This window comes from Pteronotus mesoamericanus, unplaced genomic scaffold, assembly GCF_021234165.1.
Source record: "Pteronotus mesoamericanus isolate MK-2021 breed Mesoamerican mustached bat unplaced genomic scaffold, CSHL_Meso_final scaffold_232, whole genome shotgun sequence".
Taxonomy (NCBI): Eukaryota; Metazoa; Chordata; class Mammalia; order Chiroptera; family Mormoopidae; genus Pteronotus; species Pteronotus mesoamericanus.
In genome coordinates this window covers 23,719,373-23,742,742 of record NW_026555311.1, presented here as the reverse complement: position 1 = coordinate 23,742,742, position 23,370 = coordinate 23,719,373, and the positions used below count along the sequence as shown (strand labels likewise).

General features: G+C 36.3%; 1 protein-coding gene across 1 annotated transcript in view; it reads left to right on the top strand.

Annotated features, from left to right (window-relative positions):
- Positions 1-23,370, top strand: part of HERC6 (HECT and RLD domain containing E3 ubiquitin protein ligase family member 6) — a 64,693-nt gene that overhangs the window by 661 nt on the left and 40,662 nt on the right. The window contains 10 exon segments of the mRNA XM_054591577.1: positions 1,624-1,670; positions 1,672-1,784; positions 3,476-3,552; positions 7,140-7,367; positions 9,242-9,336; positions 14,443-14,570; positions 15,936-16,072; positions 16,615-16,682; positions 20,469-20,590; positions 21,306-21,365. Coding sequence (XP_054447552.1) covers positions 1,624-1,670; positions 1,672-1,784; positions 3,476-3,552; positions 7,140-7,367; positions 9,242-9,336; positions 14,443-14,570; positions 15,936-16,072; positions 16,615-16,682; positions 20,469-20,590; positions 21,306-21,365 — 1,075 coding nt within the window.

The window sequence follows — 23,370 nt, the reverse complement described above, 5'->3', positions numbered from 1 at the left end:
TTTATTGCTTCTTTGTATTATATATTTAATCTTTATAAAATCATGTCATTATACAGTTTGTATACTCAATATTTATGTAACTCTGTAAACTGCATTTTCACCAAACATAGTATCATGAACATATTGCCTTTTCATCATGTATTTTTGAAAAAATATTTTAAATTGTTGCATAACATTTCAGGCTCTCAGAGTACAATTTAATTATTCTCTTTTTGTGGAAATTAGTTTTTTTGTTTTTCATGAGAGGCTTTTATAAATAATGGTATGTTCAACATTACTGTAGGTATTTGACAAATTTATGTTTACATATTCAGAATAAATTCTAAGACTACTCTCTGGGAGCAAAAACTTTATCCTCGTTAATCACGTCATTAGGACCTGCAAACTAAACTGACAAAGACAAATTCTCAAGAGAAAAGCCATACAATTTCATTAATATTTTTGATGCACAGGAGTTCACAAAGAAGTTAAATTTAAGAGGTCATTAGACTCGGGCTTATCTGCAATTTTAACAAAAATAAGGGCTAATCAATTGTGGGGAAGTGACTTGGAAATATATGCAGAAAACTGGTGGAAGACAAAGGTTATTCTACTAAGGGCTGTTAAACAGACTCATCCCAGTGCCGGCTCTGGAGATGAGAGTCACTCTTGTTAGTGAGGGAGGGCGGAGACACCTTCGCAAGGAAGATTTGTGCCCTGCTTTTAGGTGGATAAGGGGAGGGAAGAGAACTCTTCCTTCATCTATTGATTTTCAATTGCTTTTTGCTCAAAATAATCCTTATGCCAAAGCAGCATGTTCTTGGGTGGCACATTTTGATCCCCTTCAGGCGGAAAGGAGGGGCAACATGATACTTAATGCCAAAGTGTTCTTCAGGGAGGTGGTACCAGTTTCTACTTCTGTGAGTGTATGAATCTTTGGGAAATTTTTTACTGTTGCATAGTTTGAAAGGAAATCATTGAAAAGGATAAAATCACAAAGATGTTTTTAAAAGAAAGCTTAAGTGTTAACTAAAACTTTACTGATAATGATGTACTTAACTCCAAACATTTGATAATTCAGACTACACTTTAGTAAACAGCCTAGATTGGCTTGTAGGGAAACATGATCAGGTTTTTATTTAAGGGCACATTTGACTCATTTAGAGGCATATTACTGCACTCTTCGTTGTGAGATCTGGCGTCTGCCACTCACACTTCACACTTGTGAGACATGCACCTTGCTTGTTACCTTCTGAGCAAGGGATTCCCTGTTCTCACTGTTGAGGCTGGGAATCCAGAAGAGTAGAGTCAATCCTGTCTTGTTTCCGGCTCCCTTTATTTTGTGGGTTTTGCTACCACCATGGTAGAAAAAAACATTAGCTAAAGAGTCATAGCTCCTACAGGTTCCCCTCTGTTGCTATTCCCAGCCTTCTGAATACCAGTTATATTCCCATAAAGACAGTATAAAACACAATGAGCTATTTCCTTTAACACCGTTAGCATGGATTTTAAGCCTTGATTTAAAAGCCCATTGGAAAAGACAAGCAATCCGAATGACCCTTTTTTTTAAAGATAAGTACTGTCTTAAACTTGCCATTAAATTAATAATCTGTGGGGGTTTTGTTTTGTTTTTTGTTCCCAAAGAACCAGTTAAGGCATTGGAAACTCTACAGGTTGTCCTTGTGAGCTGTGGGAAAGGAGCACTCCCTGGCTGTCTGTCACAAAGGAAGGGTCTTTGCGTGGGGAGCTGGTTCTGAAGGACAGCTGGGGATTGAAGAATTTAAGGAAATAATTTTTACTCCTAAGTAAGTATTTGAACTCTTTGATTAATTAATTAATTAATTAATTAATTCAATATTTTTGAATTCCATGTGCCAGGCACCATGCAAGCTGCCAGGGTACAAAGCTGACCATGACAAACACAGTTTTTTACCTCAACCATTACAATGTCATGAGGGAAGGAGGCAGGAAAAAACTTAAAACACCAATTATTATTTAGAGTTCTATGATGGAGGAGGACATGAAGAAATGAGAAAATGTGATTCTTTGAACATAATCTAATCTATTGGAAATAACTTTATACCACTTGGATTCCCAGAGTTGGCATAAAGATTATTTTAAAGTGAAAACATTTGAGCTACTGAAGATGCAGAAGCAATCTTACCTGAATTTCTGTGTCTGACTAAAGCAGTGCCTCCTAAAATTCAGCTGCTCTTAACCATCCTGGCAGGAAGTTTCCTGTGAATTCAGCTGCTGTGAAGACAGACTGTCCAATCAGCATCAAAAATCTCAATAGAACCTTCCATATTCTCCCATGGGAGTTCTAACCCAGAAATCCCTGCTTTTGCTATGTTGATATATATAAACTTTTACTCAGGCTATTCCACAAAGTTTTTATTACTCCTGTGTGTACATGTAAGTAAACCATGTCTTTTCTCCTATTAATCTGTCTATGGTCAATTAATTGTAGGACCCCAATCACAACACCCAGATTAGAAATGAAAAAGTTTTTCGCCCAACATAACCTTTTTGTTATAAGCCCCTGGGTCCTAATATCTTACTTAATAAAATGGAGGAAAAAAATCATATCCTCACAAAGAGCTTTTCTAGGGCAAATGCTGTGACAAGCAGTTTGAATTTTGTGTTCATCAGTTGCATGCTTTGTAATTGTTCATAAGTTACATGCATTTTTTTTAATACTAGGAAGTTAACTTATTACCTGCTATGGTTATTAAATTGTGTGAGAAATCGCTGTGGCTAGGGAGAGTGATCATTGAACTTGGAATGGAAAGAATGAGGTTTCAGTCTAGTTCTACAGCTTGAAACTTATCTGACCTCCTTGAGTTCTACTAGGTTCAACCATATGAAAGTGCTGATAGTTATTTTTTGATCCACAAAAATGACAGTTCAACCCAATGGTTGATTTATCTCACAGCGCTTACATTAGGTAACATCGGTGATGGTGCTCTAAATTCTAAAGCCTTGTGCTATATGTGTATGAAGACATTTATTCTTTTAGGCTAGTAAGTATATATGTCAGTGCATTAAATAATGCATTAAAAGTCCAGTAAAAATCACTTTTACATTATGTACTATTTCGGATTTTCCCTGTACCTTTGTACATGTTGATGTTGTATATTAAAAACAGTTCAGAGCTTGCTCTGGCTGGGTAGTGCAGTTGGTTAGAGCATTGTCCCGATATGCAAAGGTTGCAGGTTCCATCCCCAGTTATCCACATGGAAGAATCAAACAATAAATGCATAATAAAGTGGAACCACAAATCAATGTCTCTCTCTTCCCCCTTCTCTCTCAAATCAATACATTTAAAAAAAAAACAAAAACAGTTCAGAGCTTTTGGGATAAAGTTACTTCAGAAATACAAGAACATAAAATTATTTTCCTAGACCAAATGTGTTACTTGGGATGTTTTAAGTATCTGTACTTGGCAATCCAATCTAAAGAAGGATTAATAGATTTTGTATCATTTTTATTATAGGAAGATAAAAACTCTGAGTGATATAAAAATAATACAAGTTTCCTGTGGAGACTACCATTCCCTGGCATTATCAGAAGGTAAAAAAAAAAAGTTTTTGGGTCTCCTAAGTGTCACTAAAAAGTAATTTTTTGAATACAAATGATACCTGTTGATTTTCAATGTATTGGGGTTCATTTTAATACATGTATAAGTTTTTTAACTTCTCAGCTTTCATTTTGTTATTCTTCATGTGTTTTCAATTTTATTTGTTCTTATTACACTCTTATGTAGTGCCTAATTCACATTTCACTGCCATCTCTGTTTACATGACCTGATTGGCTGACTCAGAACTCAGAAGTGGTTTTATTCCCAGCACTTTGTCCTTTATGCTGAACGCTTGTCTACACTGGCAAACTCAGATAGCAAAGGCCTATTTATTTTTTGTACAGTCCTTAGAACAAAGAAAGATAAAGTCAAGATGTCAAAATCATGACTCTACATTTTTTTCTATCAACATCCCCAATCCTTTGTCCATCTTCTAGCCAAATTTCTTAATGGAAAGTGTCAGGGAAGAAACATTTTTCCCTTACACTCTTATGCTCAGTACCTGGGGGGCTACAAATTGAAGAAATGACCCCTAGCTAGTATGGCTCAGTGGACTGAGCGCCTGCTTGAAAACCAAAGGGTCGCTGGTTTGATTCCCAGTGTGGGCGCGTGCCTGGGTTGCAGGCCAGGTCCCCACAGGGGCAATGTGAAATGCAACCACTCATTGATGTTTTTCTCCCTCTCTTCCCCTCTCTCTAAAAATAAATATAATCTTTTTTTAAAAACAGTTCAAATTTAAGAAATGACAGATTACTAACAGAAAAGGCATATAATTTTCATTGGTATTTTCATGCATGGGATTTCACAGAAAAGAAGTAAAATTCAGGAAGTGGTTAAGTTCTGGGGCTTACATACCATTTTAACAAAGGAAAGAAGGTTTGGGGTAGGAGAGCTAAATTGTGGGAAACTGAGTTGGGAATATGTGGGGGAAACTAATGTAAATTTAAAGGTTATTTTGGTCAGGTTGTTTGCTCACCCTCATGTCAATGCTAACACTCCATCTCTGTGATGGGTCCCTCTCCCATGCCTGACACAGGAGAGGACACCCTCCCAAAAGGAAATGAATGCCTTGCTTTTGGGTGGGTAAAGGGAGGGTAGAGAACTCTTTATGCATTCGTTAATTCTCAGTTACCTTCAGCTCAAAATAATCCTTATCCCAAAGTGGCGTATTCTGTTCCCCTTCAAGAGACATGTAACACTTGTGTGTTCCTCAGATGGTTTCTTGCACATAATTACAATTGTATCACAGGGGCCATGGAGAGCCAACATGTCTTGGTTGCCTTCTATGTGGCAGCTACTGTTAAATGCTTTACATGTGTTGTCTCATGCAATCGCCTAAAACACAGAAGCTAGGTAGTACTCATATCCTCATTTCAGAAATGAGGTCATTTGGGCTCAGAGACTTTCATTAATTTTCCTAAGGTCACACACTAATAGAAGAGGTAGGATTTGAACCTATACTTGTTTATATCCGAACCCTAAGTGCTTAATCACTGTGCCATGTAGGCTATGCAGCCAGGACAATCCCATGGCTATAGTGTGATTCCTTCTGCCAGCCATTTCTAGCTGTTTGATCTACGGCAAGTTATTTAACTTTGCTGAGTCCCAATTTTCTCATCTGTAGGAAAACTGATGCCTTACTTAATGGTTGTTTAGAAGGGTCAGTGAGAGAAGGTACACAATACAATAAATATTAGTTTCTTCTTTCTTTTTTCTTTTTTAAAATTAGAAAATTTATATTTTTTATCAAGGTATAATTTGCATACAACATTATTTAGTGTCAGGTTTACAACATGACAATTTAATATGTGTATACACTGCGAAATAATCAGCACAGTAAGTCTAGTTAACATCCATCACCATACATATTTACAGAGTTTGTTTTCGTGTACTGAGAACTTTTAAGACTTACTCCCTTAGCAACTTTTGAATATACAGTGCAGTATTATTGTCTAGTCTCCATGCTGTATATTACATCTTCACAACTTACTTATTTTATAACTGGAAGTTTGTACCTTTTGACTACTGTCACCCATTTGCCCCCAACCCTTGGCAACCACCAATCTGTTCTTGGTATCTATGAGCTTTTTTTAAAAAAACATTCCACATGTAAGTGAGATTACCATATTTGTCTTTGTCTGACTTATTTCACTTAGCATAATGCCCTCAAAGTGCATTCATATTATCACAGATGGTCCTTCTTACTTACTGAAGTGATTTGAATTATTTCCCTGGAGTATTGATTTATCTTCACATTGGTCTCGAATGTAAAAGCTGTGTAGAACCCAGCGCTCAATGCATTTGCAATGGTGAACTGTGAGTTCTACACCTTCATGAGAGTTTGACATTTTGCTGTGTGCTCTCAAAAATTCTTTTCAATAACTTAGTGGAGTTCAAAACAAAAATTAGATATAATAACATAAAAGTCTGAGATGTATTGGCATTTCTCTGGGCAAATAATTAAACATCAGAACATATTTTTGACGTGATATTAATTATCCACCTCTGGTCAAATTCAACATAAAATGTTGCGTTTTTTTCCCCCATAGAGTCATTCACATGAATTTATCAAGCACCTACAATGGTTCCAGCAAAGAGGAATATAGCAGTGAACAAACCTAAGACCCTGCTTTCATGGAGCTTATACTGTGAGGGGAAGTAGGGAAATGAACCTTAAACACAGAGAAAAATACTTAACAGTCAGGGATAAGGGGCATGAAAAAAAGTGAGTTAGGGTAAAGGGACAGAGAGCAAGTACTTGGTTGGAGGAAAGGGGTCTTTCTACTTATAAAGGAGGTCAGGGCAACTATCTCTTATAAGGTGATATATGAGCAGAGACCAAAAGGAAGAGAGGGAGGGAAACATGATGCTAAGGCCACGATCCAGAAGAATGATTCCAAAACAAAAGTGACGATGCCCAGTGGTGTGATCAGCAATAGCAGGGGCTCTGAAAAGGCATGAGCAAGGAGAGATGAGGACTGAGAAGTGGTCTTGGGGAGAAATGGGGACGTGGGGCTTGAGAGCCAGTAAGATTCAGTCTACTACTGAATAAGCTAGAAGCTCCTGAAGGGATCCATCTGGCATATTTTTAAAAGATCACTCTGGCTGCTCTTTGGAGAACAGATTACTGGGGGCAAAGGTGGAATTGGGGAGTCCAGTGAAGTATTGTAATTTCCCAGGATATAAATGATGGTGACGTGGCTGCTAAGATGCTAACAGTGGGGAAGTGAGAAGTGGCTGGATTCTGGATAAACTCTGAAGGTAGATGTTTTAAGATCTGCTGGGTTGGTGAGTTTGTAAAAAAGAGAAAAAAGAGTCAAGGATGACTCCCAATATTTTTGGATTGAGCACCTGAAAACACAGGTGCCCTTTATTTGGAAGGAGAAGAGGAGAGGATGTTGTTGGAAGAGATTTTTGAAGGTGACTTTGACCATCCTCCTTGCCTCTAATTTGAATACTTTATCCTCTTTTATCCCCGTTTTATTCTTTAAAGAGTTTTAGAATTGGGGTGGTAGTTTTTCCTTGAATTTGGTATTCCAAAGTGTATACAATTCTGAATTTCTCTTCTTTGTTTTTGTAGATGGCCACGTGTTTTCATGGGGAAAGAACAGCCATGGGCAGCTGGGCCTGGGGAAGGATTTTCCCTCCCAGGCCAGCCCGCAGAGGGTGAGGTCCCTGGCGGGGATCCCGCTGGCTCAGGTGGCTGCAGGAGGGGCCCACAGCTTTGCCCTGTCTCTCTCTGGGACTTCATTTGGTTGGGGAAACAACAATGCAGGGCAGCTGGCCTTAAGGGGCCATAATGTCCCAGGTAAGGACATAGTCTTGTTCCTGCACTAAATTATTATTTCTTTTTGGTTAAAGGGCCAACTCTGCGAAGGGCAGTCTCAAAGGTTTGAATAGTGGTTCCCAAACTTTATGGCACATTAGAATCACCTAAGGGGCTATATTGACTTTTGATTTTTGTTGTAACAAATTACCATGGACTTAGTGGCTTGAGACAACACATGTTTATTATCTTATTGTTCTGGTGGTCTGAAGTCTGACCCAGGTCTCACTGGGCTAAAATCAAGGTGCCAGCAGGGCTATGTTCCTTTCTGGATGCTATCGGGCAGAAGTCATTTTTTTTTTTTTTTTGCCTTTTCCAGCTTCTAGAGACCACCTGCTTCCTTCACTCATAGCCCTTTTTCTTCTTCAGAGCCAGCAATGGCTGGATAAGTCTTTCTCAAGTCACATACTGTAACATTGACTCTTCTGTCTCCCTTTTCTTCAGTGAAAGGACTCTTGTGATCTCCCTGTTTTAAGGTCAACTGATTAGCAACTTTAATTCCATCTGCTTCCTTTGCTCGCCTTTGACATGCACCCTAACATATTTTCAGGCTCTGGGAAAAGGATGTGGACGTGTTTAGGAGGCCATTATTCTGTCTACCACAAGAGCATTGAAAAATCCCAATGTCCAAATTAGACCCCGTACCAATTAAATCAGGATGTCTGGGGATGGAAGCCAAGCATCAGTTATTAATGAAGATCCCATAGGAGATTTCAATGTACAGCAAAGTTTGGGAACCACTTGGTTAGAAGTGTGCTAGTAGTAGGGGAAGCAACCATTTCCTCTGTAAACCTTTAAACAAAACTCACTGTGAAGTCTTCCCCATGGACCCTGTCCTCTGTTCAATTTTTTACTTTTAGCTAACATATATTTAGCATCTGTTAAGCGCTAGTACCATGCTGAGCACTTACATCTAGTTTCATTTAACTTTGTCAAAATGAGTTAGGTTCTTTTAGTTTCTAAATTGTTATATATTTGCAGAATACCTACTGTGTGACAGAAATGAATACAACATGATGACACTATGATTAGGATAAAGGTCTTAAAGCTTAGCTTTCTAGGGCAATAGACTCAGGCTTTCCCAAAGTTTAAATATTGGGTTGGCCAAAAAAGTTTGTTTTTTCTGTAAGATGGCTCTAGTAGTGCTCAGTTGTCTTTAACTTCATTCAAAACAATTTTGTTAGCTTGTATTGTGACAGCTGTCATATCAGTGTGCATTTTTCAAAAAACTTATCAAAATTGCTGAATTTTTGTGTCGCCATTTTAATATTGAAGATGGGAGAAAATGTGCAACATTTTCAGTATGTTATGCTTTATTATTTCAAGAAAGGTAAAGACATAACTGAAATGCCAAAAAAAAAAAGTTTTTTCGTGAATAGAGAAGGTGCCGTGACTGTGGACATGTCAAAAGCGGTTTATAAAGTTTTGTAGTGGAGATTTCTCACTGGGCAATGGTCCATGGTTGGGTAGACAAGTTGAAGTTGATAGTGATCAAATTGAGATATTAATTGAGAATAGTCAAAGTTATACCAGGTGGTAGATGGCTGGCATATCTCAAAATATACAAATTAATAAAGTTGCTAATGAAAATAAATATGTGTCTTTTATTTTAGAGGGAAAACTGTATGGACTTTTTGGCCAACCCAATAGTTTCCAGAAATTAATGCTAAAAAACTGCTTTTCTTTTCTTTTCTAAATCAGGGCTTTCCCTTTGTTTTATAATACTTCCGATTATTTATTCACTTCTAAAAATTATGTTAATGAATTATAAGGTAATACAAATATGAAAAAGTATAAAAACTCATGATATCTGAGTCTGCTTCTTATATTCTAGAAATCTTGCTTTCTTTCAACAGTGCAAAGCTACAAGCCTCGTTCAGTTAGTGAGCTGAAGAGTCTAGATGTGATTTATATCAGCTGTGGTTATGAACACACTGCAGTGCTTACACAGGTAATCAAAAATGTCTTTTAAAAACCCAAGACAAATGTCTCCATAAGATACAGTTATTGATTGTTGTTGGAAACAGGATGTGGATCAAATATCTCAACATATCCATTCAGTGTACAAATATTTAAGAGGAAACATTAACCCAGTATAAACCATGAAGTTTTCAAGATCCTATAACAAAAGCTAATTTCAGCTTTAGAATATATTTTTAGATACCTGCTAAATTAGATTAATAGGAGAGCCAGTCCTTTTAGAAATTATTCATGGTGTGATTCTACAGATAAAAATTATTATAGAAGTACAAAGTAATTTTTGCAATTTTCAGTAACCCACATTACAGACTAGAACATATTTTGTTTCACTTCTTGGTTGTTACAGATATCAGCTAGCTTCCTGGATGTTTTCCTCTTCTTTTTGTGCTGACCATATAGTATATTCCATTGTGATGGATTATTTCCATAGCCATAAACAATAGACTTGAAAACTGTATGGTTGAAATGTTCACTTAAGAATTAAATATCTAAAATAATTTTTTACTTTGTTTGAAAAGCATGTTTGGATTATATTATTCTCAGTTGACAAGAGAAAACTAGAGTTGTTTTAATCAAGAATCCCCTTTTGAAGGTACCTTGAGATAAATGAAAAGGAAAACACAGTGACCCAAGTTATGGGATACAGTCAAAGAAGATCTATGAGGGAAATTCATAGCAATATAGGCCTACTTCAAGAAACAAGAAAAATCTAAAATAAACAATCTAGCCTTATACCTAAAGGAATTAGAAAAAGAAGAACAAAGCCCAAAATGAGTAGAAGGAAAGAAATAATAAAGGTAAGAGTTGAAATAAATGAAGTAGATACTGAAAGAGAAACAAGAGAAAAGATCAATGAAATCAAGAGCTCAGTCTTTGGAAGGTAAACAGATAAAAAATAAAACTGATAAACTTTTATCCAGACTCATTAAGAAAAAAAGACAGAGGGCTCAAATAAATAAAATCAGAAATGAAAGAGAAGTGACCAAACAACACTACTAAAATACAAAGGATTATAAGAAAATACCATGAACAACTACACGCTAACAAATTGGACAACCTGGAAGAAATGGATAAATGGCTACAACCATGCAATCTACAAGGATGAAACAGAAAATCTGAACAGACCAATAACAACTAATGAAATCAATCAGTAATCAAAAAACTAATGAAGTCAAACCAGTAATCAAAAACCAAAAATCTTAGATCAGATGGTTTCACAGGTCAGTTTTACCAAATATTCAAAGAACAATACTTATACTTATCAAGCTATTACAAAAATTTGAAGAGAAGGCCGCTATTACCCTGACACCAAAACTAGACAAAGGCACTACAAGAAAAGAAAAGAAAATTATAGGTCAATATCTCTCATGAATATAAGTGAAAAATCTTCAACAAAATATTAGCAAACCAAATTCAGCAATATGTTAAAAAGATCATACACCATGATCAAGTAGGATTTATTCCTGGGATGCCAAGTTGGTTCAATATCTGCAAATCAATTAATGTGATACACCACATAAACAAAGTGAAGGATAAAAATCATAGGATCATATCAATAGTTGCAGAAAAAGCATTTAAAAAATCCAACATTGATTCACGATAAAAAAAACCTGTCAGAAATTGGGGTAGAGGGAACATAACTCAACATAATGAAGACAGTATATGACAAACCCGCAGCTAACATCATACTCAGTGGTAAAAAGCTGAAGGCTTTTTCTTTAAGATCAGGAAAAAGACAGGGATGCCTGCTTTCACCACTCTTTTTCAGCATAGTACTGGAAGTCCTAGCCACAGCAATCAAACAAGAAAAAGAAATAAAACTTACCCAAATTAGAAAAAAAGTAAAACTGTCATTATTTGTAGATGACATGATACTATACAGATATAACCCTAAAGATGCTACCAAAAAACTATTGGAATTGATAAATGAATTCAGTTCTAGCAGGACACAAAATTAATATTCAGAAATTGGCTGCATTTTTACATACCAATAATAAACTATAAGAAAGAAAAATTAAGAAAACAATTGCATCAAAAAAATACCTAAGAATAAATTTAAGCAAGGAGGTAAGTGATCTGTACTCAGAAAACTCTGAGACATTGAAGAAAAAAATGGGAGGAAATACACATAAATGGAAGTATATAATGTGCTAGTTGGGTAGGAAGAATTAACATCATTAAAATGTCCATACTACTAAAAGCAATGTACATGTTCAATGCAATCCTTATCAAAATACCAATGGCCTTTTTTACAGAACTAGAACAGATAATCTTAAAATTTATGTAGAACCACGAAAGACTTTGAATAGCCAAAACAATCTTGAGAAAGAATAAAAATGTTGGAGGCATCATGCTACCTGATACCAAATTACCCGTATTTTGCTGTATATAATATGCACTTTTCTGCCCACATTTTTGGGGGGAAAATAAGTACGTGCATTATACATGGGTAGTGCTAATTCCATATTTGTATAAATGTTTTTAATTCTCTTATGCTTATGCATTAAAAGTGTAACTCTAGAAAGCAATAACCATATCTGTATGCAAAGTAATAATTGGTATGCAAAATAATAAAAATGATAATTGGTTCTGTATCTAATTATAAATAAATAATTAATTGAATTACAAAATTAAAACGAAAGATTTTTTTTCCTGAAAAGTTTGGGCCAAACACGTGGGTGTGCATTATACATGAGAGGGCATTATACATAGCAAAATAGGCTATACTACAAGATTATAGTAATCGAAACAGCATGGCCCTGGCATAAAAACAGATGCATATTCTAATGGAACAGAATAGAGAGCTCAGAAATAAACCCATGGATATATAGTCAATTAATCTATGAGAAAGGAAGCAGGAATGTACAATGGGGTAAAGATAGCCTCTTCAATAAAAGATGTTGGGGAAAGTGGACAGATAATGGGTTGGCCAAAAAGGTGTTTATTTTTTTCCGTAAGATGGCTCTAATAGTGTTTAGTTGTCTTTAACTTCATTCGAAACAGTTTTGTTAGATTGCATTGTGACAGCTGTCATATGAGTGTGCATTGAAAAAAAAAAATATCAAAATTGGTGAATTTTTGTGCAGCTATTTTAATATTGAAGATGGAAGAAAATATGCAACATTTTTGGCATATTATGCTTTGTTGTTTCAAGAATGGTAAAACCTCAACTGAAACACATAAAAAGATTTGTGCAGTGTATGGAGAAGGTGCTGTGACTGATTGAACGTGTCAAAAATGATTTGCAAAGTTTCTTGGTACTTTTGACATTTTGGCCAACTAATCCTTCACTGTGGGGCTGTCTTATGCATTGGAAGATGGTAAGCAGCATCCCTGGCCTCTACCCACTAGAAGCCAATAGCGGGAGACAGCTGACATACTCAGAACTACCACATGACCTACCCTGGCTGGCATGGCTCAGTCGGTTTGGCATCATCCCACAAAGTGAAAGGTCACTGATTAAATTTCTGGTCAGGGCACATGTCTCTGTACGGGCCCCAGTCCTCAGTTGGGGCATGTGTGAGAAGCAACTGATCGATGTCTATCTCACACATCAAAGTTTCTCTCTCTTTCTCCTTCCCTTCCTTTCTCTCTAAAAATAAATACATAAACTTTTTTTTTTAAAAAGCCTACCATATGACCCAGCAAACCCACTTCTGTGTATTTATTCAAAGAAATCCAAAGCACTAATTTGAAAAGATATGTGCACCCCTATATTCATGCAGCATTATTCATAATAGCCAAGGTATGGAGGCAACCTAAGTGTCCATTTATAGATGAATGGAGGAAGAAGAAGTGGTATACATATACAATGGAATATTACTCTGCCATAAAAAGAATGAAATCTTACCATTTGCAACAACATGGATGGACCTAGAGGGTGTTATGCTAAGTGAAATAAGGCAGACAGAGAAAGACAAATACCATATGATTTCACTTATAGGTGGAATCTGAAGGACAAAATAAACTAATAAACAAAACAGAAACCCAGTCATAGATACAGAAAAAAGATTGATGGTTGCCAGAAGGGATAGGGGTTGGAGGACTGGGTGGAAAAGGTGAAAGGATTAAGAAGTACAACTTGCCAGTTATAAAAATAGTTGTGGGGATGTAAAGTGCAGCACAGGGAATATAGTCAATAATATTGTAATAACTATATATAATGTCAGATGAGTTATAGAGTTACTTGGGTGATCACTTCATACAGTATATAAATGTCTAATCACTATGTGTATGCATGATATTAAATTGCTCTGGCTGGTGTGGGTAAGTGCATTAAGCACTGGCCTGTGAACTATAAGGTTGCCGGTTTGATTCCCAGTCAGGGCACGTGCCTGGGTTGTCGGCCAGGTCCCCAATTGAGGGCCTGTGAGAGGCAACTGTTTCTCTCTTACACAATGATGTTTCTCTCCCTTTCCGTCTCCTTCCCTTCCCTCTCTCTAAACCTAAATAAATAAAAGCTTAAAAAAATATATTGTATGTCCAGTATAACTGAAAAATAAATTTTAAAAGGAATCATCTTTTAAAAAGAGGTTGTTTCTCAGAGGAATGCACAAATAAATAAATGTTAGTGTTATTTTTGAACCAGTTAATTTGTCCATCCAGTTAATTTACATACATGTATAAAGTTCCTAATTCTTAATGGAGTGCCAATGATTTTTTGTGTTTAATGTGTTAACTCTATATTCACCATTAGAAATAGTAAGTACATCCCTGGCTGGTGTGGCTCAGTGGATTGAGTGCTGGCCTGCAAACCAAAGTGTTGCCCGTTTGATTCCCGGTCAAGGCACATGCCTGGGTTGCAGGCCAGGTCCCCAGTGCGGGGTGCATGAGAGGCAACCACACATTGATGTTTCTCTCTGTCTCTTTCTCCCTCCCTTTCCCTCTGTCTAAACATAAATAAATAAAAATAAATAAAAATCTTTAAAAAAGAAATAGTAAGTACAGCTCTCCTCTAGAGCTTATATACTCATATATTTCACACTGTGCTCTCATATAACTCTGTCGAGGCATAATCTCTTTTTAGTTGCTTTTTTTTTTTTACTTGAAATTAGCTCTGTTTCTTTTTCTTGGGCAGGATGGGAAAGTGTTTACATTTGGAGACAATAGCCAGGGACAGCTGGGACACAGCCCCACTGCTAAGAAGAGTGGTCCACAACACGTGGAAAAAATAGATGGCCTAGTTTCACAGATAGATTGTGGAAGGTAAGAGGCTTCTTTCTTTTTAAGCATGACTAGAAACTATTATATTTTATATTATATTATATAATTATATAAAAATATATAATTATGTGTAATTTATATATAAATAATATAATTTAATGTAAATATAATTCATATAGAATTATATACATATATAAATTACACACATTATATACATATTATGTATATAATTCTATATACATATAATATATAATTCACATAGAATTATATATTATATATTTATCATAATTATATATAATTATTTATATATAATATAAATATATATTTATATATAATTTTATATATAAATATATAATTATATATAAATAATATATAATTATATATTATATTTATATTATGTTTATATTATATTGATATATATTATTATAATATATAATATAATATATAATTATATTATATATGAGATATTAAATTGCCCTGGCTGGTGTGGGTCAGTGCATTAAGCACTGGCCTGTGAACTATATTATATATATAATATATAATTATATTATATATTATAAAATGTATAATATTTTATATATTACATAACAAAATTATATTATATAATTATATTATATTATTTATATTATATATTTATACTATGTGTTATTATATTGTATAATATTTACATTATAATATATAATATATAGTTTATAATATATTATATATAATGTATAAGAATTATGTATTATATAAAGATATTATATGTAAATATATAATATATAAATTATGTAAATGACCCATATAGAATGTTATCAAAACTTAAAACTCTACGATATTTGGCTATTTCATATATATAATTTCCTTTTCTGAAATTTACTTTTTTCAAATACAGTTTAATTTTCCCATTTCTTTCTTTTTCATCCTAGGCTTTTCATTTGTTTAATAGGAATTTATTGGAAGTTTACTGTATTTTAGACCATCTAACTACGTATGGGGGGCAGGGAATGGGTTTATGACAAAAATAGTGGTACTTTTCTATTTGAGTATATTAAACTAAATTAATCTCATGCTCGTGCATGTAGAAGATGTGTATTTGCATATACATTCAGTTTTGCATAACCCAATTATGACGACACTTTGAGTGTCATCTGCCTAATTCATAAAACATGTGCATTTAAAACACAAGTGATAGAGACCATAGTAAAGACCCATCAAAAATATTCTATGCTTAAGATTAGTAATAAATTAATATTCACCTACCATTTATTTAGCCACATCATATGGACCCTCAAACCCTGACATTTTGGTAAGGCATCTGCATACTAAGTATGAAATAAATCTATTTTTGTGTGTGTGTTGAGACATCATCTTTCTCAGAAAGCATGCGTATCCTGGTCTTCATGTTACGTATTCTCTCTCTTGCAGTTACCACACCCTTGCATATGTCTATACTACTGGTCAGGTGGTGTCTTTTGGTCGTGGATCAAGTTGCACAAACAACCCAACTCATCCGAAGGCCCAGATGGACAACTTTGACATTAGCTGCCTGATTTCTGCTGGTAGTATGACTGGTCCCACTAACTCATGATTTTCTGTTAATTGATACCACCGCAAGAGAAGTATTATTCAGCTTTCTCTCAAAGGAGTGCACAGAACTATAGTTCACCTAGTACTGTTATTTTTTTCACTTGTAAAATATGCGTTTTTTCTTATGCTGTGATTCCTGGAGTATTTGGTAACTTTGTCTAAAGATTAAGCTAATACAAAAGAAGATCCCAAATTGGCTACTTAAGCATCAGAACAATACACTTTTATATGTTTAATCAAACCTCTTCTAAAGCGTATCAGCCTGGTTTCATGACACAAGTGTGTGAGAATTAAATTTTTGGCTAAGTGAATATATGACATGTAACCTGATCCCAACTTTTTCTGCTGTTTGTAATCCAAATCCATTTAGAATAATATAAACTGCCTATAAATAAGAAAATTTGGCTTGATAATACATTAGACTTTTTTAAAGACTATTTTTTAAAAGTAGTTTTAGGTTTACAACAGATTTTTTACTTATAAAAACAGTAAGTATGGATTTATCACTTTCTTATAGACCTTAAGGATGTTCAAGTCAAACACATTTTTGCTGGAACGTATGCCAATTTTGTGACAACTTATCAGGTACCTATTACACTTTTATTTCTTTTAAAAATCATTTTTTTCCTCTAGATTTAAGAGGAAATCTATTTGAAATATTGTATCATTTGTATATATTCAAATTCTTAAATAATAAGATCCTCTCATAGAATGTTTTTTAAAAATTATGTAATTCTCACTTTCTCATTTGGTTTTGTAACAGCTGAGACCCCCAGATTCATTGCCTTCCCACTAGCTTTTTATTATTAAGTCAGAATATTAAAAATGATAATAAAGGTAATGACTAATGTCAGTTGTAATCATCATGAATTAGGCACCAATCTGAGTGCTCCAAATGGATCAACACTTTTAATCCTAATATCAACTCCAGTTGGTATTATTTTCCTCCACTTTACAGATGAAAAATACTGAGCCTCAGAGAGGTAGACTCCCCCGCAGTTGCACTGCTAAGGAGTGGCAGAGCTGCTTCTGGCCCAGGCAATCCAGCCTCAAAGTTTATACTGTTGCCCACCACGCTAGTGCTTTCCTAATTGTTAATTGTTAACAGAGAATTTTATTATATTTCTGGATGAATTCTGAAATGTTTGTGTGGAGACAAAGTCATGCATGTAATAGTTATTTTCCTAATCTGTACTTTTTTCTATTATCAGGAATGTTTTAAACTTGATATCCATATAGCCCTTCCTATATCCCCTGGGACAGAAAATGGTGAAAAGTAAAGGTGCTGGGGGTAGTCAGGAGACTGTACTTGGTTGCTCTGCCATAGCCATTCAGTCGGCCAGTCAACAAGTGCCTCCTGTGTTTAAGGTGCTTGGGATGAAAGTAAATAATACGAGGATTCTATCGTTTGTATCTGATAAACAATATTCTTTGTTGCACTTATTCATGACAGTTGGAGTCTACACAGAAGGACAAATAATAAACATGGGAATGTGAAATAAATAAGATTGCGTTAGAGTGACAAGTGCTCTGAGGAAAACACAATAGGTTGTTTGAGGTGGGTTTCTTTAGAAATGTCAGTTACGGAAGACCTCAGAGAAGGTTGTGGCATTTGAGCAGAAATTTTCGCCAAGCTTAGATCCAGAGAAAGAGCATTTCAGGTAGAGGGAAGGACAAGTAGAAAGCCCTGGAGCAAGAAAGAGTACATTAGGTCTGTGTGAGGAACAGAAAGAAAGCCAGTCAGACAGAGCTTGGTAGGAAAGGATAAAGAATTCTGAGATGGAGCCAGAGATGTTAAGGTGGGAACAGTTTTGTGAGATGGGGTCAGTTTGAAATGTCTCTGGAGAGGACGTGGGAGTTTAGTTGGATGGCTGAATCTGGAGCTCAGGGAGGATGTCAGCACTAAAATATAAACAGGGTATCAAACTCCTGATGGTATTAAAGTTAGGGGCCTTGATAAAAGGCCATCTAGAGGGAAAGTAAAAATGAGAAGAGAAAGGAAACAAAAACCAGCCTTGAGGGCTTCTCCATTTATAGGTCAGTCAATAAGGAGGAGCCAGAAGAAGAGATTGAGAAGGACCAGTTTCTAGGGTGGAGAACACAGGGTGGGGTGGGGGTGGGGGTGGGGGGGTGTCCTCACGCCAAAAGATAAATGAACTATTTCTAGAAGGAGGAAGTGCCCATACTGCCACATCCTGCTGAGCAGTGAATGAAGTAAGATAATCAGAGTTTGTTTTTGCTTTGTTAAGACTGAGTCATCTCAGGGAAAAGAATGGATGAAACCTGATTTAGCGGGATGGACAAAGAGTAGGAAAGGAGCAAGTAGAAACAATGACTGTGACAATTCTGAGTTTTATTGTGAAGGGGAGTAGAGAACTATGGGAGGGTTTTGGTATTGTCTAGAGAGGTAATAGTGAGATATGTCTGTGTGCCAGTGAGAATGATCCATTTCATCTGGAAAAAGTAATGATGCATGAGAAAGAGTGAACAACCATTGTAACTGCAGAGAGACATGCATGTTGGGGGTGGCTGCTACTGCCGTCTATTGGGAAGAGGCCACGCATGCTGCTGAACATCCTACAGTGCACTAAACGGCCCCTCACAACAAAGAATTGTCTGACTCAAAATATCAGTAGCGTTGTTTTAGAAACCCTGATCCAGAGCATGAGTGGCTGAAGTGGAGCGGAAGGGAAGATTGGAGATGAGATCAAGAACTGAGAGGTCAATGTGGGAAATGTGTTAATCGATTCTGAAGTTGCCAGGAATAACAGGAAGAATGATGGCAGGCACAGTGGTGCTGAGAAAGATAGCAAGGTGCTAAAGTTTTCAGTGATTGAGGGGTAGTGACTAGGACATTGGGAGATGATTATAGGAGAGGCAGATGATAGTCTGATGTCATGCCCTTCAGAGAAGTCAGAATTTTGAAGTAGAAAGTAGAAGAAATGATATGTAGGTGCCAGAAGGGAGCACCTTATTGTCCAAAAGTTCCTGGGATGCGGAAGAAAAAAATCTTCTTCATGACTGAACTATAGAGGATACCCAGCACTCAGATAAAGAAACTGTAGGGAACTTAGGAGTCATGGGTACACATTTTTTTTCAAAATGCCTTTATTTAAGCATTAAACAAAAGTGATGCAAACTTCCTGACTCATTACAAGTTCAGTGGAGACCAAGGTACAATATAGAGCAGAGCACTAATGTCTTTGGAAGACTATATTATTCTTCCCAAGACAGTGATTTCTGACACCTCTCTGACTGAGCCATTTGGTTTCAAGTGTTGTATAGACCCATGGTTCCCAAAGTGTGGTCCCCAGATCAGCAACATCAGCATCACCTGGGAATTCACCAGATACATATTCTTGAGCTCCACCCCTGCTATATTGAATCAGAAACTGTGGGGATAGGCCCAGCAATCTATGTTTGAACAAGATCACCAGGAGATTCTGTTGTACGCTGAAGTTTTGAAATTGTTCGATATAAAGGTAAAAATATGTGACCGATTAAAGAGGAGAAACTAGTATTTATTATCTGTTATAATCTAAAGCTTTGTATACCTAATATCACTTAATCTTAATAAGATCCCAAGGAGGTAGGTATTGGATATTGTAATCTCACTTTTTTATGGTGGTAAAATATATATTTATATATCTATATCTATCTATCTATCTATATAACAAAATCTGCTATTTTAACCAATATTAAGTGAACAATTTAGTGGCATTAATTGCATTCACAATGTTGTTGAATGCAACCATTACCACTATCCATCTCCAAAACTTCCTCACCACAAACAGAAAATCTGTAAACACTAAATATTAACTCCCTATTCTCCCTACCCCCATCCCAGGTAACTTGTAATCTTTTTGTGTATGTATAAATGTGTCTACTTAACGTAAGTGGAATCATACAATATTTGTCCTTTTGCAGTTGCCTTATTTCACATAGCATGTTTTCAAAGTTCACCCATGTTGTAGCAGGTACAGAATTTCCTTCCTTTTTATGGCTGAATAATATTTCGTTGTGTGTGGATATATACAACATTCATCTATTAATGCACATGGGTTGTTTACATTTTTTTGGCTATTGTGAATACTGCTGCAATAAATACTGGCCTACAGACTATCTATTTGAGTTCTTGTTTTTAATACTTTTGTGTTATCCCATTTTTTAAATGGTAAATTAAGGCTCACACCAAGCAAAGTGGCCAAAGCTAGGAATTGGAACAACCAGACGAGTCTGACGTCATAGCTCCTCCCACCAAACCCCACTATCTAAGAGGGCTGGTCCTGTCTACCAGCTTTACTGGGTTATCTGTTACTTGGCACATGTGCATGTCTCTGATTGCTCTTTTATTTTATTTTTTCCTTTAAGGGTACTTGTCCCACAAACGTTTCCAAGAAAACCTTGCCAGAAATAAGCCGAATTAACCAGTCCCAGGTGGAACGATGGATGACAGTGACAGTTGGAAGTACCGAATATGAAGTGGCTAAGAGGTGGCTCTGTCTGAATTATAAACCACTTTTATTTGGTTCTGAAGCCAAGGTCATTTTATCCGAGACATAAAAGAGAGGGTTTGGCTTTGTTGTGAAGGCATTTGCATTTCCCGTGATTGTCTGCCACCTTTTATTTCGAAGAAATCATTGACTTATTCATTGACTTATTGTTGACTTAACAGAGGTATACCGACAGGGTGGGGGCAAAAGTAGGTTTACAGGTGTTCGTATGAAAGATAGTACAATAATAAATAAATAATAATACAAGAGTAAACTCTGTTTCACAAACTCACAGCTGTAAACCTACTTTTGCTCCACCCTCTTTTGAGGTCATACAATACTCCAGGCACCTTGAAAGGTGAGGGAGATGTAAGAGTTAATCAGAAATGTTTTCTGACTCACAAAATCTTCCCTAAAGTGAACTATTTTTTAAATATCTTCATAGTTTACTCTCTGGAGCTCCCTAAATTTCTGTTTTCAAAAGGATGGATTTTATTTAAGTCTAGGTGACTTGACCAAATCAACTATGAAGGCTGTTGGTGGGATTTAGTAGTCACATGCACAAAGTATAACCACCATTTGGAGAACTCTTAGCAGAATTGTTATTTTCATTATTAATGATTACGCATCATCAGTTACATATTCAGACATGAGATAAAAGGAGGCATGCTTTACAGTATGTTATGACTTAACCCTTATGTTATTACTTTTGCAGTGAAATTAGAATGATATTTTCATCTCCTGCTTGTCTGACTGCAAGTTTTTTAAAGAAAAGGTAATATTTACATGAGATTTACCTTCATTTAAGACACTGGGGAATATTTTCAATGAAATCTTTCGAGTCAGCCATTTCAATTTGTGAATTTTGCTGTCTACACACAAAAAGTCCAACACAAAACTCCATGAGTTGTTACAGAATTCTTCCATTTTGTGAGGTGATTTTTTTCTTAGACCACTATTAAGTCGTAATACCTAATTCACATTGTTTACTTTCTCTATCTTGCCCTCCTTTGTTCTCTGTTGGAGGAATGGTGGTTTTTTCTGGATCTCTGTTTTTTTATGAGTATCATTTCATTGCCCTAGTACCTAGAGGCCAAGGCTGTGCTTTTCAGTTCTTATTGTGGTGAGGAAAATAGGTCCTATTTATTTTATCTTTAGTGTCACTACTACAGAGGAAAATCTAACTTTTTTTTAACAGTTGGTCTAACCAAGTAGTTTAAACAATTTCTTTGTGAAATGCTCAAGATTTGGTCTTCTATTTCTTACCTTCCTTCTGTATTCATCAGTACTCTGACTAAACCATTAAAAGATAAATTGAGACATGTTAAACATTTTAAGAGTTTATTTGAGCAAATATTAGTTCAAGTGGGATAGTGCCAAACTGGAAGGGGTTAGGAGCACTCTGCTGACATGAACTAGGGGAAAGATTGATGTAGTGAAAGTGTAGAAGTGTCACAGGTGGGCACAGGTAACCAGGTTCTTGGTGATCGTGGACAAAAAATTGAACCAAACACACAGAGTTTATAGCAGAAAGCAAGAGAAAGCAGATTTATTAAGCCACACAGAACATGGGAGCAGGCCAACTCCGAGCAGAGCAGAGCAGAGCAGAGCAGAGCCTAACAGCAGCAGCAGCCCTGAAGGGACTAGAGGGCTTTTATTCCTTTAGGGTGGGTCTCCCATGATTTCCTTGATTGGCTACTGGGAAGGGGGTCCCACAATGCTAATTTATCATAATGCTATTATGATGAAGCAGGGGTCAGGTAGCATCTTCTGAACAGGTACATTCCTGATTCACTAGGATTCAGTGCTTTTTCAGATGCAGAAACTACCAGTCTTAGAACAGGGTCTCTGCCCTTTATCCATGTTCTTTATCTTAGCCCTGGGGCACCTCTGGAGTTTCCTCCTTCCTGACTATCTCCTGCCTCAGAAGCAAAGAAAAAAAATTATTTGATTGGCTATATATAGCTTTAAGCCCAGTTGGCTGTTTGTGACTGGTTGTCTTTAGGTTTTGATGTCATAACTTGGAAGCATTTACAAGCTTAGGTTTTCGTTTGTTTATGTGGGCCTGCATGGCATGAGAGTCACCACAGTCTAATGGTTTCCTTGTTTTATCAATTTAACAGTATATAAAGGAGAAGATGGGGAGAGAGCAGCACGAAGGGGCCCTTAGGCTGCCCTCTGCCTTCTCTGGAGGCTTGTGCCCTGCTGGTCAACCTGCAGCTCATATAACTCACTCCAGTCCTTTGCTAGGTCAGGTCCTGTCCCTCCCTTTGTTGAGCTGGCCTCAAGTTGGCTCCCTGGTTCAGATGATACTGGTTGTACACATCTCGTAACCCCTCCTGGCCACTAGGTGGCGCTTGCTTAACTCCTATTGAAGCCATTACTTACCCCTACACAACCCACAGTTGTCCTATTATTTTTTGTTTTTTAATTTTTCCAATTACAGTTTACACCCAATGTTGTTTTGTATTATTGTCCCATTGGTCCTTAAGCCAGCTGCATTCCAGCCACTCCAATGACTTCATCTGGGAGCCAGAGAAGCCCCAGGAAGTCAACTGTCATTGCTTCCCACTGGCAGCTCATGGGGGCAGTATCTTTCTAGAGTTCAAAAAAAGCATCCCTGTCCACCTCTATGTATTCTGGGCAAAGACAGAAGAGAAATTAGGACATTGCTTCCCTCTGCTGTTTCTCCCACTTGCTTTCCTCTCCTTGCCATCTTTCCAGGCTGGAACTGAGGGCTCTACCATACAATGTACCTTCTTTCTTTCCTATTCTAGTCT